Raw genomic sequence first — 20,879 nt, forward strand, 5'->3', positions numbered from 1 at the left:
CATTTGATTGCATATGTTCAAGAACACGCCAGTTTAGGGGTATTTCTTTACAAGACTCTGATGGGAAGTTAACAGACATTTAGCAGAACTAGTAATAGGTCCCTTACTGAGTATATGTTTATACTCACTCTTCTATTTTTATTTTCTTAGGCAAAGGTAGAGGTAGAGGTAGAGGGAAGTTGACGAATAACAAGAAGTGACCATGACTTGCCATAGGGGAAACTTTTTGCTTCCGCTTTTACTTTACAGTTATGATTTCACTAATTTTTTTGTATTCTTTGATTATTTCTCTTGTAAAACTAGATAAGGCCTGAGCTAGGATTTCATTCTTAGAGATTTATTTCTACATACTTTTATTTATTTAAAATTTTAATTAGCATTTGAGGTTTTCAGTTAAAGTTTGTGTTATTTTCCATTTTGATTAAGAAATTTTTTATTTTCTTTTAGTAGTAATGATCTCAGCTAAGTATAAAGAGTTGGATCGTTACAAGAACTGTCGAGATTGGCTTCTTTTTTCCCGACATTCTTTATAACACTTCAGAAAAAGATAATATTAAAATAATATTTTCGTCGTGTTCCAACGTATAGAACACGATGTTAGGAATAGCCGTTTGTCCTGACATTCCATCTTTCGATGCCTTTTTGTCCGTCGGGAATCCCCCGATTTCTTGTAGTGGAAATTAATTTGGGAAATTAATTTTCTGAAACGTTTGTAATTAAGGGGAATGTTATGTTGGAAATTAAATGTAAAAGGTAATAAAACGTTTCATTCTTTAATTATGCAATAAAGATCATGCAATTTATTATATCTCATCTCGCCTAGGATGTCAGCATGTGCGATGAGATATTCTAGTATTTCACCTAGCTAATATTATCGCGTAGTCATGATCAACATCACATAATTCACATAATTTGATAACTCTATCTCATAGGATTCTCAAAACTATCAATCGCATAGTTTAGTCCTTATCGCATATCATCGCATATTACATAGTGTTATCATGTAAAGAATTTTTCGTTCAACAATAGACATAGGAGTATTCTGATTTTATGTAGGTTTTTTGAAGGGGTCTTTTAAGAAATATAATAAACCGATAAAATATTTACACTGTAAAGAACAATTCTAAAAATGAAAAAACCTCACAGGCCCACAGTGGAAAATACAAAAAATGTTCCAATCAATACACGAGATTAATCAACCACACACGTGCATGTAATTCTTCTTCTAAATGATCATGATATGCAATCATGTAAAATATGATACATGATCGTGTAGTTTTTTTTAGTGATGGGAAAATGTTTCAAATCTAAACGATCGCGTTGACCACGTTAAACGATCATGTTGACTATGATAAGCGATTGTTTAGATCATATCCACATGATCGTATAGTTCTTTTTAAACGATGGGAAAATGGCTTAAAATCTAAACAATCACGTTGACAATGTAAAACGATCGTGTTAACTAAGTAAGTAATTGTTTAGATCATATTAAAGTGATATTTTAATCATCTTGATATTTTGGAAGAGGAGCTGGAAGAAAGAAAGAGAAGATGAATAAAAATAGAATAAAGAAAATCTGAAAGAGGATCGGATGAAATTTGGAATAGAAGATGAATAAATTGCAGAGAAGAAGAAGAAAGAGCAGTGACGAATTGCCTGAAATATCAAGAACAAATTGAAAATTTATGAAAATATTTTACCAGCCTTATGGATTTTTCGTTTTTATTACATTTATGAAAATTAACCTTTTTATTTTTCTATTTTTCTTTCTCTTATAAATTATTTCTTTGTTATATTAGTGAACTTCTCTTTTATACATTTTTTATTTATGCATATTGATTCACATTTTGTTATTTATTTTTTTAATTTCTTTCCTTTATGGATTTATTCCTAAACTTCCTTCCTTATATATATATAATTAGCATTTTTTATTTAACTTTTTTCTTTTTTTCATAACCTTCGTTATTGTTTCTTTAGTATTTTCTTACATTTTATATGTTATTTAATCAATAAGGTAGTTTTTCCCTATTTTGTGGTTAATTTAATATGTTAATATTGATAGTTGCTTAAATTTGTTAACATTTTAAATTATTTTTCTTTAAAAAGAAACAAACGACGACGGAATCTAAAAATTTGGAAATCTAATTTTTTTAGAATCTTGAAGTGAAGAGTCGATCTACAATAATTTTTCTCTAAAATGTTAGTGTGTTTTTATGTTCATTAATGAGGAAAAAAACTGTACTACTTTAAACAAGGTTAGTTATTTATATAATATCTTGCATTAATTGCTACATTGATGTGCAATTTAATATTTCTTTACTTACTTTAAATTTTTTTAAAGACATTTGAAAGTTTTTCAAGTTCTATCTTACATTAAAAAGAAACTGTGTACCACTTCTAAATTTTTAAATTCTTTTTATCTCTAAGCATAATCCTTTTATAAAATTTTTATGACGAAATCTAGGAAATTTGGGTGTTCAATGTCCTAGAACTCCTAAGTAAGAAAATCTATTCTTTGCAGGTGCAATATCACTCTCCAATATGTTTTTATTAAAATCTTAATATGCTAATTTGTGTTTCTTAATTTGTTATGTTATTTTTCACTTGTCTTTGCTTATTTAATTTTCCTATTAAATCTCAATTTTTATGTCTATTTAAAATTATAAATATTTCTAATTAAAATTTTTAATTTTTTAAAATCCTTTTAATTTAAATTTCTCTGTCTTAAAATCTTTTACAAAACTCTTTTTTAAATCATTTAGATTTTTTTTTCTTTAAGTTATAATTTTTTATGTTTTTTTTTTCAAGCGTTCAAAATTTAATCAATGATTTCCTTTTCAAAAAACTTATTCCACTTTCTTTAAACAAAATTCTACAACAAAATCTAGATACTAATAGACACTGATAAACTTTAATTATATTTATTGTCAGTGTATATCAACAATAAAATCTAAGTTTTTGTTTTTGTTTTTTTTTTAATATTTTGATTTATTTTACTATATTTTAAAATACCCACTTGTTAAATTGTTTTTATCAATATTGGAAAGATTAGTGTACATCAAAGGGATGGAAAATAATTTCTTAAAAAAAGAAAAGGGTGAGAGTGAACAAATGGAATAAGTTATCCCTCATTTAGGAAAACAGAGAGTTAGTGTAAAAGTGAGCATAAATGAATGGATGGAGATTATCAATGTGGAAGTCAAAGATTTGGTTTTCTTGTGGAAGGTAAGGTAAATGGAGAATTATTTGAAAGGGTATATATGTATGGTTGAGATTGAAAGTTGTGATTTCTTAAGTTTTAGTTGATAGCATGTTATCTCAAATAGTTGAATTTTTTAGTTGATGAGATGTTATCAAATTCAAGTAGTTGTCAGTTATTTTATGTATGTCTTTGTTTATTTAGTTTTAATTGAAGGGTTATATTTTGAGTCAAATTGAATCAATAGTTTATTGCTTTTAAAACTGTCACTTTTAATCTATACAATCTAAGAGGCAACATTTGTTTCCCATTTGTCTTTTCAGTTATTTGTTATTAGGGTTATGTAATATATTTTCCAAAATATTTGGTTACCCAACCTAATTTTATTGGTTTCAAATCTCCGATCTAAAAGCGACTAAAAGAATATTGAAGTTTATATGTAAATATTAACTTCATCTTCCTCACATTCAAGAATATCAAGATCATTTAAATATCACTTTGATATTATTTAAACAATCGTTTACCTAGTCAACATGCACATTTAGCATAGTTAACACAATCATTAAGATTTAAATCTATTTGTCCCATCGTTTTAAAAAAATTACACGATCATGTAGATAGGATGTAAATTACGATCGTTTACCATGGTGAACATAATCGTTTAGCGTGATCAACACAATTGTTTAGATTTGAAGCATTTTTTTCATCGTTAAAAAGAACTACACGGTTATGTATTATTTCCTATACACGACCGCATATCATGATCGTTTAAAAGAAGAGTTACACGTGTGTGTGTGTGACCAATTAATCAACATGGGGCATTTTTTGTATTTCCTATCATGTATCTGTTGACTTTTTCCTTTTTCTGATGTAAAAATTTTAACGGTTTGTTATATTTAAAAAATTCATTTTTAAAAATTATAGTTTCATGTTGAATAAAATATTTATGTGTAAAGATATTTTTGAATTTGGTTTAAATATTGATATCCAAATATTCATATTCATGTGAACAAGATTTTTTTTAAAAAAAAGAATATGGTAGATTTTGTAGGAACTGGATTTTATTGGTTTTAAATATGCAAATTTTTTTTTCTTTTTATAAAAAAATGTATTGTTATTATAAGGTAACTTACATTAAACTTTAAAAAAGAAATAGCTTTATATTAGAAACATATAAATGGAAGATTTGGATGAGATTGTTAAAAAGAATTAGAAATAAATTATTTAGAGTAGTAATTGAAGTTTTGGATAGATTTATAGTTTAGAATTTGATTGAATTCTTAAATTTATGTATAAAAAGAAAGTTCAAATAAATTGTTTGGAGTGCACATACAAATCATTTCATTTAGTTATGTCTACTGATTTGATCTAATGAAAAAATAATATTCCAATGTTTTCTTAGTTTTAAACTGATAAAAAGTAAAATCAGTTTATGGTGGAGAAAACATTGATTCAACGATGCTCCAAACTTAACTTCCTTCATTATGTTTTATGTTTAATGTTAGTTTTATTTCATCTTAAATATCTAAATTTAAAATTACCTTATTTTAACTTTTTAAAACTTAAAAATAACCTTTTTCAATTTTCATTATATTTTTATATTGAATTTGAAATTTTGAAAGTGCATATTATTCTATTAAAAAAGATATAGACTCTAATATACTATTATCTTATTTCGTTATGTTTTCTTAAATTAACCATCGGGAAACTTGTCTACATCTAACAAACCACTAAACTGTCCGCATAACAAATTAGTCATTTTCTAAATATTTCAGTTTTTTCCTCTTCTTCCTTGTACGATTTCTTTCATCATATTCCTCCTGCCATTTCTTTCATCGCTTTTCTTCTTTTCCTCTTCTTTTCTTATGTTATTTCTTTCCATAATCTTTCTTATTTTTCAATTCGTTTTTTACATCGTTAAATCTTTCTATTGTCTTTCTTCTTTTCTTTTCTTTTTTTCCTGCGATTTCTTTCCATCGTGTTTCTTCTTTTCTTCTTTTTTAAATATTTTCATTGTCTTTCTTTTTTCTGATTCTTTTTTATGTCGTTTAATTTTTCCATCGTCTTTCTTCTTTTCCTTTTTTTTTTTGCTGTGATTTCTTTTTATTGTCTTTCTTATTTTTCTCTTCTTTTTTTACGTCATTTAAATTTCAATAACCAAATTTAAACGACCATGTACAAAAAAAAATAGCAAAATCTAAAAAATCGTGTATAAAAAATCTTGAAAAAATTCATTTAGATTGGAATAACAAAATGTAAACGTGTAAAAAAAAATAAATCAGTAGACAAATCTAAACGATCTTATACCAAAAAAATTAAAAAATTGTTTAGTCAAATCTAAACGATCATGTAGACAAATTTAAAAGATTGTATAAAAAAAATAAACGATCGTGTAGCAAAAGAATTTTAAAAAATTGTTTAGCCAAATCTAAACAATCGTGTACCAAGTTTAAAAAAGAAATCGTTTAGATTTTGGTCCCCAAATTTAAACGATTCTGTAACCAAATTTAAACCAAATTAAACGATCGTGTACCAAATAATAGTCAAATCTAAATGATCGCAAATATATCACCGCAAATATATTACATGTGAGTTGTTTACGACGTAGTTGACGGGGCATTTTTAGTATTTTACATGGTGGACCTCTAGGCTTTTTCCGTTTTCGGAATTGTTCTACGGTGTAAATACTTTATCACTTTTTTATATTTTTTAAAAGACCCCTTAACTAAGTTAAATTTTCATAAATATAATAAACTATTAAAATATTTACAACATGGGTAACAAAATCCATAAAGTTAGCTATTTTTTAAATATTTCACGTTTGCCCTTTCGTCTTTCTTCTCCCTCTGCGACTTTTTCTATTGTCTCTTGATTTCTTTCTTTCGTCTTTCTTCTTTTTTTTTTACCGTTTAGATTAGGGTAACCTAAACGATCGTGTACCAAATAATCTTGAAAAAATAAACTATCGTCTAAACAAATCTAAATATTTGTAACAAAAGAATCTTGTTGAAAATTTTCTTTTAGTGAAATACCAAAATTTGAAAAAAAAAATCGTTTATATTTGGGGTGTTAAATCTAAATTATCGTAGCTAAATCTAGAAGATCAAATCTAAACTATAAATAAATCCACAATATCCAAATCTAAGCGATCTTGTACCAAATATATTACACTCTTGTTGACGGTGTCTTTAATGTGACATTTTTGGTATTTTCTATTGTGGACACGTGAATTTTTTTTGTTTTTGAAATTGTTCTGTACAGCTTCGTTATATTTTTTAAAATAGTTGTATATATAATTTATTCTAAATTTTATGATAGTGTAAAATAATAATTATATTTCTTCAAACAATAAGTATTATATAAATTTTATAACATAAAATATTTTCATAAAACTAATATATAATAGTACACATTCAACCTAATATATTGTCGAATATATTTTGAACACTTTTATTTAAATTGTGATTGATCGTCTTTTCAAAAAGTAATGAAATAAATACATAATTTAGTTATTCTAAAATCTAAAAGAACATTGGAAACATAAAATGCAATCTTATATTAAAATATTTGTTTTGAGATCACTACCGTCACATTTTTATTACTTCTTCTGCCTTTTACAGCAATCTTGTTTTATTCAAAAAAAAAGTAAAGGTCGTTTATTGACTATAATAATCACCTCCGGCTACTAATTGTTATTTTGTAATTCTTAATTAGTTACGTTCAACACTATATCAAAATCTCAATTTGTTACAATAATATTTACTAATTACATCCATTATTTTAAACGTCGTCCTTTCTTGTCTCAAAGACTTCCAAGAGCGAATGTTGTCTCTACAAATCAACACGTGTCATTTCAACATGTTTTGTTTTCACTCATATGTTCCTTAAGAAATATTTAAATATTCACCTAATATAGAATTGATTTAACCTATACTTATTTGTAAAGTTCTTATGATTGAACCATAGATCGAAAAGAAATTGTACACCTTATCAATATCGTGTAACACTCAAGAATTTAAAATAATTTTGTTACTTAATTATCTTGAATAATTTATATGATTAGATTATTATGGATTTTAGATTAATTGAAATTTGAAGTTAAAAAATTTATTTGGTGTAATGTGTTAGAATTAATTAATTAATTATTTATTTATTTATTTATAAATGCTTGAAAGTGGAGAAACTTTTTCCTCCCCTTTATACCCTTTCTTTAAGCTTTGTTTTCCAAATCTCCTTTTTGGTTTAGTGGTAAATTCATTTTTTATTTTATCTTTTCTTTAAATAAATTCATATGGACTCTCTCCCACTACTTTATTTGTAATAATGTATACGATTTTCTTTTAAGATGTGAAAAGTTGAATTAAAAAATTAAAATAGGAAGAATGTGAAAAGTTTGAAGGTTTTTCATTTACATTTTCAAAATTAATTAAAATTAAATACCTTACATTAATTCTAATTAACAATAGAAATTTAAAGAGTTGAAATCTCAAAAGTTGTTGTAACACTTTTTTAACTTTTACTGTTATATAAAAGGTTCATTTGATTTTTTTTTCTAATCACATTATTAAGTATCTTCTTCAAATCTTATATATTTGAAAGTCTATGGTTTGAAAAATGTCAACATATGAATCTTATCGTGTGATTAGAGATTTGAAGTATTTCAACAAATCATGGAGAATTAAAGTGACAGTTCTTCGAAAAACAAACGTCCAATCTTGCGGTCAAGAAAAAAATCTATCAATTTTGAAACTCATTTTGGTTGATGAGAGGTTTGTTTTAAAGCTGTTTTTCTTCTTCAATTATATATATTTTTTTTAATTCAATCATTGTTTTCACAATTAATTAAAAAATAAGTATTATAATTTTTTCCTAACTTTTCTCTCTTTCATCATAAGGAAGGTAAACATTAAAATGATATTTTGTTAATTTATGCTTTCAATTTCGGCTAGAGCAAAGTGGAGAAGGGTTTAAGATAAAAAAAGTGATCGATTATAACAAATTAAAAGCAGTTTAATGGTGCCAAATTTGAATAAATGTGTCTTATGAGATTGTCAAAGATGGTGAGTCTGGAATAGTTAATAAGAAATAAAAAAAAAAAAAGAAATTCTAATGTTAATTAAGCTGAATCACAAATTTCAATTTGGTTGTTGCTGAAAGTTTGTTATGATGAAATTATTTATCTTTAAGATGTGAAATATAGTGCATCATTTTAATTTACACATTTCCAAATTAAATACATTACATTAGTTTGGTTGTTATATATGTTTTTTAAATTATTAACTTATACAATAAAGTCATCTAATAGTTAGAATGTATATGGAAGAAAGTTTGGTGGTTAATATTATCTTGTGTGTGGTTATTTCATGTTCATAAAAATTATATATGTTCCAATAATATGAGATCATACAATATGAGATTCTACTATACTTGAATATACAAATTCATATTATGCTATTTATACAAATTGAACTTTTTTATATACTAAAATAAAATGACAAATTTCACGTGCAATGCATGTGTTACTAACTGGTATATATATATATGAGTACATATATTTAATTAAAGATTTTGGAATTTGGTAGAGAATATTATCAATTATATAGTTTTGGTTATATTATAATTAATAAGTGAAAAATTGATAATTATATATTGGAATATAATTATTGGAAAAAGAAGAAGTTTTAGGAAATTTTTATTAATGATCTTAATTTATTAGGTGTTATCTTGAATTCTTGGTTAAGATAATTTACGTTGGAATTTATAAAATTTTAAAATAACTGATTTATTGGAGAAAGATTTAGTTCATTAAAATAATTGAGGATTTGAGATCTTAAAATGAAAAGTTGGTTTGAGTGGAATTGGAATTAATTTAAGTATGTATATATATATATAATAAAGAATTTAGATTTTTGGTGGAATATTATATTAATTATATTATCAAATATAATTATGATTGTTGGAAAATAAGATAATTAATGAGAAGAATGATGACTAATTTGATTCAATGGAAAATGATAGTGGATTTAATCAGGGGAGAGAAGAAGAGTTTAATAAATATATATGTTTGTTATATATTTTGTTGAAATAATAATAATAATGGTTATATAAATTTATTATTATTATTAGTTATAAATACCTTAGTTCCGTGTATTCAAGGAATTAATTGAGAAAAGAAAATGAGAATAAGAAAATATATATATTTGTGTTATATAATATATTGTAAAAGAAAAAGGAAATAATAATTATTATTATTCAGGTTTATAAATGACATTGGAATGCGTAAATTGAAGAAAAAAAGAAAAAAAAAATCATCTTCTTCCCTAAGATAACCTAGTCCTCACTGCCTTTATCACTGTCGCTCACCAATCTTGGTTTGGTGAGTTTAGTTGAGTGTTTTGGATCTTTATGGTAGGATTTTAATGGCATTAAAGGATAATATTGAGACTCTAAATTAAGTATATTATTAGAGTTGATTTTGGTTGCATGTGTTTGGAAGACCCATTCGTCAAAGTTTTAGGATTTAAGTAGTGAATTTTTTATCAAGGTGGAGAGGATTTTTCAATCTTCATATGGGTAAATTTGGTAAGATAAGGTAATTAAATTAATAATTACATTTGCAAACTTGGTAATTTAATTTTGATTATGCATAAGTGGAATTTGGGCATAATTGATAAAGTAAACTTGTTAACTATTTTCGTCATGTTTAGGTTAATTTATGGATTTTTGATATACCCATCAACTATTAATTATTGGTTAGAAGATAAATTTATTTTGAATCTATGCTTTTCAAAATGTTTTTAGTACCCTTTGCAATGAACATGCCTTACACTTGTTTTGCGATCTGGTGTAAGATGCCTCATATTTGCTGTGCAATCTAGCATAAGATGTCTTATGCTTGCTATGTGATGTGGCATAGGATATCTTGCACTTTTATGTGATCTGGTGTAAGATGTCTTATATTTATTATGTGATCTAGTATAAGATGCACTTTGTTTGCTTTATGATTTGATCATTGGAAGACGCAAATGCATAGATGAGTCGTAAGAGATTCTACTATTGGACATTTAAACTAATTTAAGAACTTGCATGTATTACTGATTATGCATTAATGATAGCTAAAATGCATAGTTGAGTTGTGTAATTGTTGGCTGATGTTATACGATGATTATGCATGTTTTATAGATTGCATGATTATGGACTATTATGTTAATGTTTCATATCATGTTTATGATAATTGTTACATGTTTTTGTTAACTTTCACTGTTAGGTTGTGTACCACACTTGTACTGTATTCCTCCGGGATCATCAGATTAAGGTGTTCTTAAAGGTCACTCGCACAATTAGGAGTGTACATACGAATCACTTACACGATTATGATGTTCCTACAATATCACTCGCTCATGTGTGCTCCATTGACACATAATATTATTACTTTATGGCACCTCATAATGGGAAGTTAACAAATTACCTAAGATCACTTAGTGGGTCTCTAACCGAGTATTTTTATACTCACACTTTCTTTATGTTTTTTAGGTAAAGGTAAATGAAAAGGCAAGTTGAAAGGTGAAAAGAAACGTGGAGAGTAATGGAGTTATAATAACACACTATATTAGTTTGGCTCCAAACACAATCTATAATATTCTACATCCCATACGTAGACTATTATAATTTCCAGATTTTTATAATTCACTTTTTGCCCCAAACGTCCCCTGAATATTTCAAAATAAAAAAGAAAAAGATGAAGAATTGAGAGAGAAAACGAATTTTTGGCCCTAATATTTTTAGAATATTATATACTTAATAGCACCTTAATGGGTTAACATTTAGTAGTATGTGTTGCGATTTTAAAGAAAAATCTAAGTTCTCAACATTAAATAAATTACAACTTAGATTTAGACAATTTAGAAATTAAAATTACAATAAAAAAAATTAAAAATCATTATTTTTTCAGCATTTAAAAAATTAACATAGTCCACCTAATAGCTCGATTGATGGAATAAACATTTTGTAAATTGTAATCAAAGTTAGCATATATATATATATATATAAGGCATTTACTTGTATATTTGACCTTGAAATTCCATTCATCTTCGTATATTGAAAAATTGAACAACGCAGAATATTCTCCTAATGATAATATATTACGAATTCATATATTGATGTTACTAAAGTGCAATTAAGAGTCCAGTAACTTATAGAAAATTTTGTTTTCTACCCATAGTGATGTTTACAATTTAGTGACTTTGATGAAGTGTCACTATTTAATGATTTTCTTTAATAATAGTTAAATGATGACACAATAAACATGTCATAACTTTGAAAAAGTTTGGAATTTTCTATCTTTTCCTACAAAAAAATTGTGCATTTTTCATTTCAATACATTCAAGGGCTCTTTTTTGTAGTCATAAATTGATGAAACAAAAAAAGTCATTTTCGACTACAAATTCGAAAAACTCACTTTTTTTTCCTACAAATACGCGTGTAATGAGTTTTTATGACTCATTTTTCACTCCCTATCCAATTTAGGGACTGTTCATGAGTCAGGGAAGCCCCTTTTCGTTAGTGTATCTTTAAATATGCATAGTAAAAACGAGTTTAATTTAATTGTTTTGGCATGACCTCTTTAAAAAAATTTAAACATGTATACTAATATGCTAACTTGAGCGTGATTTCAAGTCTCACAAATTAAGAGAGAAATACATTAGACTAAATAATTTACTTTTGAAAGTTTGATATTTAAAACGAAACAAAAATAAGAGATAAAAAATTAACATATTGTTGATTTTCTATTTTCTATTAAATAAACCTACAACATGAAATAACAAAATTACCCTGTAATTAATGTAGCCACATACACAAGAAAAAACGATATTGTACCATGCCTAAATGATCTTGTACTCTATCTAAAGATCTTGTACGATTTGGTACCAAATCTTAATGATCGTATAGTGAAAAAGAAGAAAGAAAGAAGGACATAAATAATGAAAAGAAAAGAAATATTGTCTTTGTGAAAAAAAATGACGCCGAGATGGCCAAAAGAATAAATTATGGAAGAGGAGACGAAGAAATTCAGGAATGACAAATTTGGAATTTACGAAAAAAAGTAACTCAAGTTATACGGATTTTATGAGTTTTTTTTTTTTTTATGTGCCAACAAGAAAAGTAATTTCAAATATTCATCTGAGAAAATAACAAAAAAGTTTCAAAATAGTAGAAAGAGCAAATTGAATTTTATAAATAGAAAACATTAATCAACAAAAGATGAAAATACCTATAAGCGATGCAATACTAATTAGTGAAAGACTGGAATGAAACTTAACCCTAAATCTAATTAATCCATATATTTGATTTAACTTTTTCTTCATTCTACTAAATCAAATAGAGGTTTAGAAAAATAACTATACAAATATTTACAAATTTAGTTATCTTCTTCTCCAGTCTACTAAATCAAAAACAAAAACACAAAAATATAACTCATCAAATACGTAAAGATATAACTATCTTTTTTACTAATCTACCAAATCAAATACAATAAAAAAATACGCCGTTACTAAACAAATATATACAATTTTATTTACCTTATGCCATAAATCTACCAAATTTGATATAACTACACAAAAATACATCATAACTAAAACAAATTTAGTTAAGCGTTAAAAGATTTTGATTTATTTCTTGTCGTTGTACGAGAAATTACGCCTAAAACAATCACACTTGCGAGAAGAAAAAAAGATAAATACAATATAACAATTTTGTGTCGAGGATTAGAATTCAACAATGTATTTTTTATTCAAAGAATTATTTTAATAAAGCTAATGTATATATTCATATCGATCTCAATCATGACTTCATCTCAATTTTAAATACAATTTGATCTCAATTCAACATTTCTAAACAGAAGAATACTGTTTAGAAATACTATCGTGAAAATAAAAAGATAAATACTTTAAATTTGATTAATGAAAAGAAAATAGAAAAAAAATATATTTATAGAATTCTGTAGTAAGGGTTGAAATTACCATTATACTATCCATTACTTAAATGATAATTGCTTACTCGAGGGAATGGTTCTTCACCAAGCAACTTTGACTCCACATCTCGTCATGTATATGATAAGATGTGCAAAAAAAAAAACTTAATCTTGTATAAATCTTGATCTCACTTTTTTTTTTTAAGATCTAAATATTTCATAAAAATAATCCTCTACCCATCTTGTAATTTACTAATTTACGATTGATTTGGAGACAATGTGGATTTGCTTTGCAGAGACACCAGGAGCATAAACATGACCTCTTAGTTAGTTATCAACAATATGTCTCTCTTTTTACTATTAGACCAACTCATGATGGTTTTTAGTTGTGATTGTTTTCAAGCGTAGATCTCTTTTTACCATTAAGCCAACTCACGATGGTTTTCAATTATGATTGTGTTTCAAGCGTGGATAGTCTTAACAAAATCAACTGTTGTAGGTTTAATTTTCAATGTATTGGATGTCTTGATGGAGTAAATTGTTTAAGCTCTTGGTGATATTTGACAAGTTGTATGGTTATATTCTTCCTTCTCCTTAAGTTTTAAAGAAGGAGTGGTGGTATTGAAGCTACTTTGATGGTTGACTACGTAGATACATTAGATGCTAACTATTGTTCAACAAATTGCACCCAAAAACTCTACTAAAACAACAAGTCTCGATCAAATAATTCTTGTTAAGAGTCATCTTTGATCTCTAGGAATCTTCTCCCTGCCTTCTTCAACAAAATGAAAACAACATGGGCGATAATAAATCTCATGTTCTTCTTAAAAGAATTGGGTGAAGAATTGAGTTTTTATTGAAATTTTTAAATGGACACGTGTGAAGAATTAAGTTTTTATTGAAATTGGTATATTTACATCATGTCAAGGGTATTTTAGGATTATCCAATAGTGAAATTAATATAAACTGTTGTGCTACAATTCCAAAATTTTGCCTATTTTGACATTTTAAAAACAAAACCCTCAAATTTACTATCCATACTAATTTTTATTTCATTTTATTTTAAAGACGGTCAATATTTTTAGTTATGTTCTATACCTATCAATTAACATAATATATATATATATATATATATATATATATATATATATATTATACGTGTATGAATTTAATTGAGATGACAAATAATTGGTCAACCATATATCTTTCATTTTGCTGGTAAGAGAATATATTAAATTCACCAAATCTACTCATTTTCTTAAATTAGATAAATCCACGATTATTTATGATAATCTTATATTAACGTTTTTTTATTTTAATTTTTTGAAAATGAGAGACAAAGACACATAGAGTAGAGATATGAACCAACTTTATATTATAGATGAAAGTACTATAATAATAATAATAATATTGACTACAAAGTTAAATATTTGAACTTCTGACAATTGTAGGATAATTAGGTTAACGATAAACTAATTTGCTTATTCTATGGGGGTTACTATTTCATTCAATATAGTAGTATTTATTAAATATTTTTTGACACAAAAAAAAATTAAATTTAATAAATTTACTATATAAACAAAAAGAATTGAAAAAGTAAAACAAACTTTCTATTATTACATGTATCGATGATATTTTTCAAATTAAAATATTTATAGAAAAAATTTGAATTTTATCATGATAAACAATACTTAGAAACTATATGTATAAGTTGAAAGTTTATTATATTTGTGTAAATATTTAGTTAAATTTGACAATATGTCTTGTAGGAGGGAAAGAAAAAGGTAAAATAATAGGATATTAAGAAGAAAAAGAAATACAAAATTGAAAGTAAAAACAAAATTGACAAATTGAGATTGACAAGTAGAGAAAAAGAATGATGAGATCATAAAGAGAGCGAGTCTTCCCTTTCCTCTCCGGCAATTACGCTCATCTCTATTCAGAAAACCGGTCCTATATTTCTCAAGCTACACCTGTCCGCACCGCTGCAAAACCCTCAAAGCCGCACGTGACACCACACCTCACACACGCTTTGCCTCTCCCTCGTAATTTCCCCTCTTAATGCAGGGGCTTTTCCGGCATTTCGTATGCTTAAAGTAATACGCCCGATTTCGTTGCGCCATCCTCGTCGATTCAATCTTGGCCGTTCGTCCTTATCCCTAAATCTGCAATCTCGAAACCCTAGCTTCCTCTTTTCTATTTCTACCATTCCGATAAATTTTTAAACTTCCATTTTCGCATTCTCCCAAATCCTTCTCCCTCCCTCCTTATATATATATGTATATATATATTCCTGGCATTAGCCGGAGCTCTTTGCCGGAGGTTTTACTTTCTCTTTAATTTTGTACAAAATTTGAGGAAGAAGATACGACACAATACAGAGCTGTCCCAATTCTTTTTCTTTTCTCTTTTCTTTTTGGGTTTTTGCCCTTCCCCTGTATTCCTATTCCAAGGTTTTGAATCCGGGTTTTCAGAATCAACCAAGGTGCCTGCGTTTGTGGGTTCTGAGTATTCCAGCTCAAATTTGTTTCCCTTGCCTTTTCTCCCCTTTTCCATTCGGCCCTCTTTCTGTAATATGGAGAGGTTGTCGGCGGTGGCTTCGGCTGCTTCACTGCCTGAGAGGGCGACGATTGCGGCGGCGCCATGTGGGTTTGTGAGTTGGTATGAGGTCTTCGTATCGAGTGACAGAGGGAGAAGAGAGGTTCATTATTACTTGAAGAGCGGCGATGGGGCCTCAGATCTGGCCGTCGTGGGGAAAGAGAAGAGCTTGAGACACATGTCTTATCATTATGCTTTGCAGAATCGGTTCCTTAATTCTCTGGGGCTGTTTACCTCGCTCACAAAGCTCAAGTCTCGCAGGGAGGTCGTTGAATGGTTAAGCTCTGTTGTTTCTGGTACTACCGCGTCTCTCTTTCTCTGTTTTTTCCTCCGTGGAATTTCAATCTCCGAGTTCCTAAAATTTCTTCTCCTCTTCTCGACCACTTTCGTTTTGTTTTTTAGAAAAAATATTTTGTCCTCTGTTTTCGGTTTTGTTTTTTGTGAGTTGGTGAGGGGTTTGTGGTTTTTTGTTTGTGGAGGCGTTTTTTTAGATCTAGATTAACTTCAATGGTTTGCTGAAGGGTTTGTCCGCCTTTTCATTTTCGACCATCAATTTTGTTATCATCATCCTAATTTAGTTTCTGGATCTCGTTTTTGTCGTGCCCCTCGCTATATTTCAGCTGAAGGATGCCGTGAGATCTTGGGAGTTGAAAACTTGTGAGGGTCAGTTGATTTGGGGGTTCTCTGGAACCGCTCTTTGTATCATCATGTCGAATGGCTTGGTGCTATGAAGAGGGTAAAACTTGTACTTCATCGTCCTCCTACTTTCCGATCTATCTAAATCTTGATAGCTTGGTGCTATGTTGAATGGCTTTGTTGTTCTGGTCTCTCTTGAATTAGAAGTAAGGTTTTTCCTTTAGGGCTTTCATTTCTGAAGAATTTCTTGGAACCATGCTCCCTGTTATGACTCTGTCTTCGTGTATTCTTAAGATCCAGTGGATTGCGTTTGTTTCTAAGGTTTAACCAGCCTTTCAACAAGCTACTCTGCATCCGATCTCCTAGAATTACCTTTGTTTTGATTTTGCTTCTGGCCTCGTCTCTTCTCTTCTTTCCTAATTTTTCTTTTCTTCTAGCTACTTTTGATTCGTCAATACCATTAGCTATTTCTTCCATGGATTTCTGTTCGTGATCTTGTGAACTGACAGTTGTCTGGGCTGCAGGCACACTTATTCGAATTTTAAAGGGCTGATTGAAGCATCGGATACTTTTGGCCTCATAATTATAGGTTATGATCTTTCATGGCCAAAATTGTTATGTGTTTTTGATTGCTAATATTTCCCGTTTTCATTATCTGGGGTTTCTCCAACGAGCCTTCTCTGTTTGTTGGCTGAAAGATTTTAAATTCTCCAGCACAATATTTTCTTCTCGTTTTGGTTGCCAGTTCATCCACATACATGTCTTGTATTTCCCTTTTGTTTGAATTTTGTGATGTTTTTTTTTGTCTTCGCAATATTTCTGAGCAACGAAGTGTCCAAAGTTTAATCAATTGAATGATTCGTTCTTTTTTCAGATTCCCAACGTAAAACATCACAACCATCTGATCGTATGATGGACACAGAAGGTGAAGATGCTTGCCCGTCCAACAGTGGATCTAAGAAGGTAAATCTCTAAAACATCTACTACTCTTCTCAACCAGTTGATGGTCCTGTTTTCTATCCATTTTTGTTTGTTCTGGTTTCCAAGTATTTTAAAATTGGCAAGACATTTAGGATTCTGCAGCCGCAAAGCTTGCAAGTTCTGAATGGCCCTTGAATCTGTACAAGTATATTTAAACTGGAGAAAAGATTAATTGAGGACCCTTGTCTTGATGTAATTATCATATATCGATTCTTTCCTTTCTTCTACATGATTTATTGTTTGGTTTTCAATTGGTAACCTGATTCCTAATTCTCTATTCAGGATGTTCAACATATAAAATTGGGTCAATATACCAGAGATTTTTCATGGCTTGGATGCCCTTGGACTTGTAAACGAAAGCGCAAACACTATCCATCGTTCAGCCGCAATGGTGTTAAGATCTCGGTAAGTAGTTCTGTTTGTTTGTTTGTTCTCTAACATCCCATTTTTTCAGTTTGAACAGTTAGTCAATGAAGTTTCTGTGAATTTGTTTTTGCTTTTGTATTAATCATATCATATTTCATAATGTTTTAGGTTCATGACTTTGTACATGTCTTGGCTGAGGAAGGCAAGCGTCTTGTTGCATACTTGGAGGATATGTATGAGGACTCTAGAAGCAACAGGATGGTTGTGGTACGATGGTTTCACAAAATTGATGAGGTTGATATTGTTTTGCCCCGCAATTTTAATGACAGAGAGATTTTCTTTTCTCTTTGTCTTCAAGATCTCAGTATTGAATGCATAGATGGCTTGGCGACTGTTCTCAGTCCCCATCATTTTCAGAAGTTTCAGAACGAGGCAAAACATACTAGATTAGAGCCGTATGTATGTGAGAAGCAATTTGATAATGATGATATCAAAACGTTCGATATTACACAGGTCAAAGGCTACTGGAAGCAAGAAATACTCAGATACATGTATGCTCTTTCTTCAAAAGTGCATGCCCACTCTCAGCAGTCAGAAGATGACACAAGTGCTGAAATGAGACCTAGAAAGAGACATCGACGCTCAAGAAATGATGACTTGCAAAATACTGAGAAGAGACAGCCCGGAAACACGGCTTCTTCTCTTGAAGTGCGCATTTCAGGCAACAACTCTGTTGATTTAAAGAACTGTGATGTTGTTTTCAGTCCCAAAGGAGGTTGTGCTTCTAAAACTTTTATAGGCAAGGAGATGAACAATTCTTCTTCAAGTCAGTTTGCTGTTGCATCGGAGATTGAAGTTCTCTCGCAAGATAGTGGTATTAGAGGGTGTTGGTTCCGAGCTTCCATAATAAAAAAACGTGGAGACATGGTCAAGGTGCAATATCACAATCTTCAGGATGCTGATGATGAATCTACCAAGCTTGTGGTATGTTTTCTTTTGGGCGACTGATCTCTTGGGCTTCTCATTGTCTGAATTTTAAGATGAATTAGATGTTCATTGCCTCCTTTAAATATTTTCTTCTCAAACAATTGCAGGAATGGCTTTCAACATCAAAAGTTGCAGCTGCTGATCAATTGGGTCTGCGCATCAATGGAAGATTGGTTATTCGTCCACATCCTAGTAAGGGTAGCAATGCTCCCTTAATTTACAACGTTGGGGCAGTTGTTGATGTATGGCGGCATGATGGTTGGTGGGAAGGAATTATAGTTCAGAAGGAATCTGATGACAAGTTCCGAATTTACTTGCCAGGTTTGTATCTCTTGGAATGAAAAATGTTTTACATAAAAAATCCTCTTCTCACTCACCCATGTTCTCTCAATTCTGATAATTTGTTTGCACTTTGGCATACGTACATTCAGGTGAAAAGCAAGAATTGGTTCTTGGCTCAGACGATTTGAGGCATTCTCAAGAATGGTTAGGAAACCGGTGGATGCATATGCAAGAAAGGCCAGATATCGCAATGTCAATTGTGTCTCGCATTTCAAATGATGGCCTTCCCGATAAGGTGTCAACCATGTCAAGCCAAGTTGCTCTTTGTGAGCGGAAACAACCTGGGGAAGGTGGAAGTCAACCAAGTGAACTTCGGTCTAACTATGTTGTTGACAAGGCTAAAGAATCATGCACGGTTCCAGATCTTTCCAAGGATGGTTTGCTCACCAAATTGCGGTGGACAGGTTCGAAGAAAAGAAGCCAACCCAGTAGCAGCAGTTCGGGTAAATCCTTTCCTTCTCCAATAGCTTCTTCCAGTCCTTGTGAAAGTAGTTTTATGATTCCAAGCTCAATGAAAATGGATCATGATAACTGCAAGTACATGGGGGATTCTTTGTTCAATTCATCAGTTGTGCCACCTCTCTCAAGCTTGGTAATGTCGAGATGATTTGATTTTGGGGGTAGGAGCTGCTGTGGGATTGTGCCTTTTTTTCTTTCCTTCTTTTTGATCTTTTACTTTGTTAACAAGTTCAATTGATTCTAGTTTTAATATAGAGTTGTGCATCTATTGGATGCTTTCCTTTGTATTTTATTTTATTTTTTCACTTTTAGCTAACCGCTGCTTTTGTAATTTGGTAGCTTAGAATGTTAACCGTAGGGGAATTCAGTCTTGTGTCCAAATCTCTCTATCTTAATGCTATTTTATGTGTATATGAAAATATAACCTAATGGCATCGAAAAGCTCGTCCTTCCATCTTCAGGCTATCAATTTTTAATGTGAGTGCGAAATTTCAGTTGAATTCAACCCAGTTTTTCTTTATTTTTCTAATATGTTGTTGGTTTGTCGTTTCTTACGTGGGGCTGTTGCGTTGCGTATGCTTAAAATTTAGTCAACCATATGTGACAATACTTTATCATTTATGATTGTAGTGAAGTTGGATTTAATTGATGTCTGAAGCCATTGCACTTTGCATTTGATATTTGATTTGATTTGATTTTAAGGGTCTGGATATGGTTTTTGGTTCTTGAAATCTTGAAATATAAAAACTAAAGGTAGGGAAATTGTTATAAAGAGAATAAGATAGGTTATTGATTAAAATTGAAATGTCAAATATAGAATTAAAGGCAAATGAAAAAGTGAAATGGAAAGGAACCGTGGGAATATTTAGGAAGTGAGTAAAGGGGAAGAAAGGGAGAGGGAGATGGAATTTGGATTTGGGTTTGGAATAGATAAGGGTGCAAATAACGAAGGCATTTGGTTGGCAAAAAGTCAAAAGAGAATTAAAAGAAAAGAGAACTCTTAAAGGAGGGCGGCTAAACAATGTATGGGAAATTACTAAGCAGCAAGCAGCCATTCTTGAAAGCTCCACTCCCTCTTTTCTTTCTTTCTTTCTTTCTCTCTCTGGTTATTTCTAATTTATTCAAAGTTTCCACCTTCCTCTCACACATACACTTTAACTTACTTTCCCATCAACCCCAATCCTAAATTTTAACTTCTTGGGTTTATTTACTTTTCCCTCTTTTGAATTTACATCAATAGTGATTTGAGGGGAAATAATAGCACACCAGATTAAATGAAAAATGTGAGAGCGTAAGTGGGTCAGATACTATACATCTCCACAAATTACCCTTTTTGGTGTT

The 20,879-nt window shown here is 29.4% G+C and overlaps 1 protein-coding gene across 3 annotated transcripts; it reads left to right on the forward strand.

Annotated features, from left to right (window-relative positions):
- The first annotated feature begins 14,964 nt into the window (after positions 1-14,964).
- On the forward strand, positions 14,965-19,992 carry LOC103488611 (uncharacterized). Of its 3 annotated transcripts, none has more exons than XM_008447433.3 (7): positions 14,989-16,063; positions 16,928-16,992; positions 17,278-17,366; positions 17,667-17,789; positions 17,919-18,734; positions 18,845-19,058; positions 19,169-19,992. In XM_008447433.3, the coding sequence occupies exons 1-7, from the start codon at positions 16,041-16,043 to the stop codon at positions 19,684-19,686; spliced, it is 1,848 nt and encodes a 615-aa protein (XP_008445655.2). In that variant the 5' UTR covers positions 14,989-16,040; the 3' UTR covers positions 19,687-19,992. The 3 variants fall into 3 exon arrangements, with proteins under 3 accessions (XP_008445654.3, XP_008445655.2, XP_050938543.1); XM_051082586.1 differs by lacking the exon at positions 14,989-16,063 and adding an exon at positions 16,265-16,503; XM_008447432.3 differs by lacking the exon at positions 16,928-16,992 and having other exon boundaries at positions 14,965-16,063.
- Positions 19,993-20,879: the final 887 nt, after the last annotated feature.

This window comes from Cucumis melo, chromosome 3 (assembly GCF_025177605.1).
Source record: "Cucumis melo cultivar AY chromosome 3, USDA_Cmelo_AY_1.0, whole genome shotgun sequence".
Classification (NCBI taxonomy): domain Eukaryota; kingdom Viridiplantae; phylum Streptophyta; class Magnoliopsida; order Cucurbitales; family Cucurbitaceae; genus Cucumis; species Cucumis melo.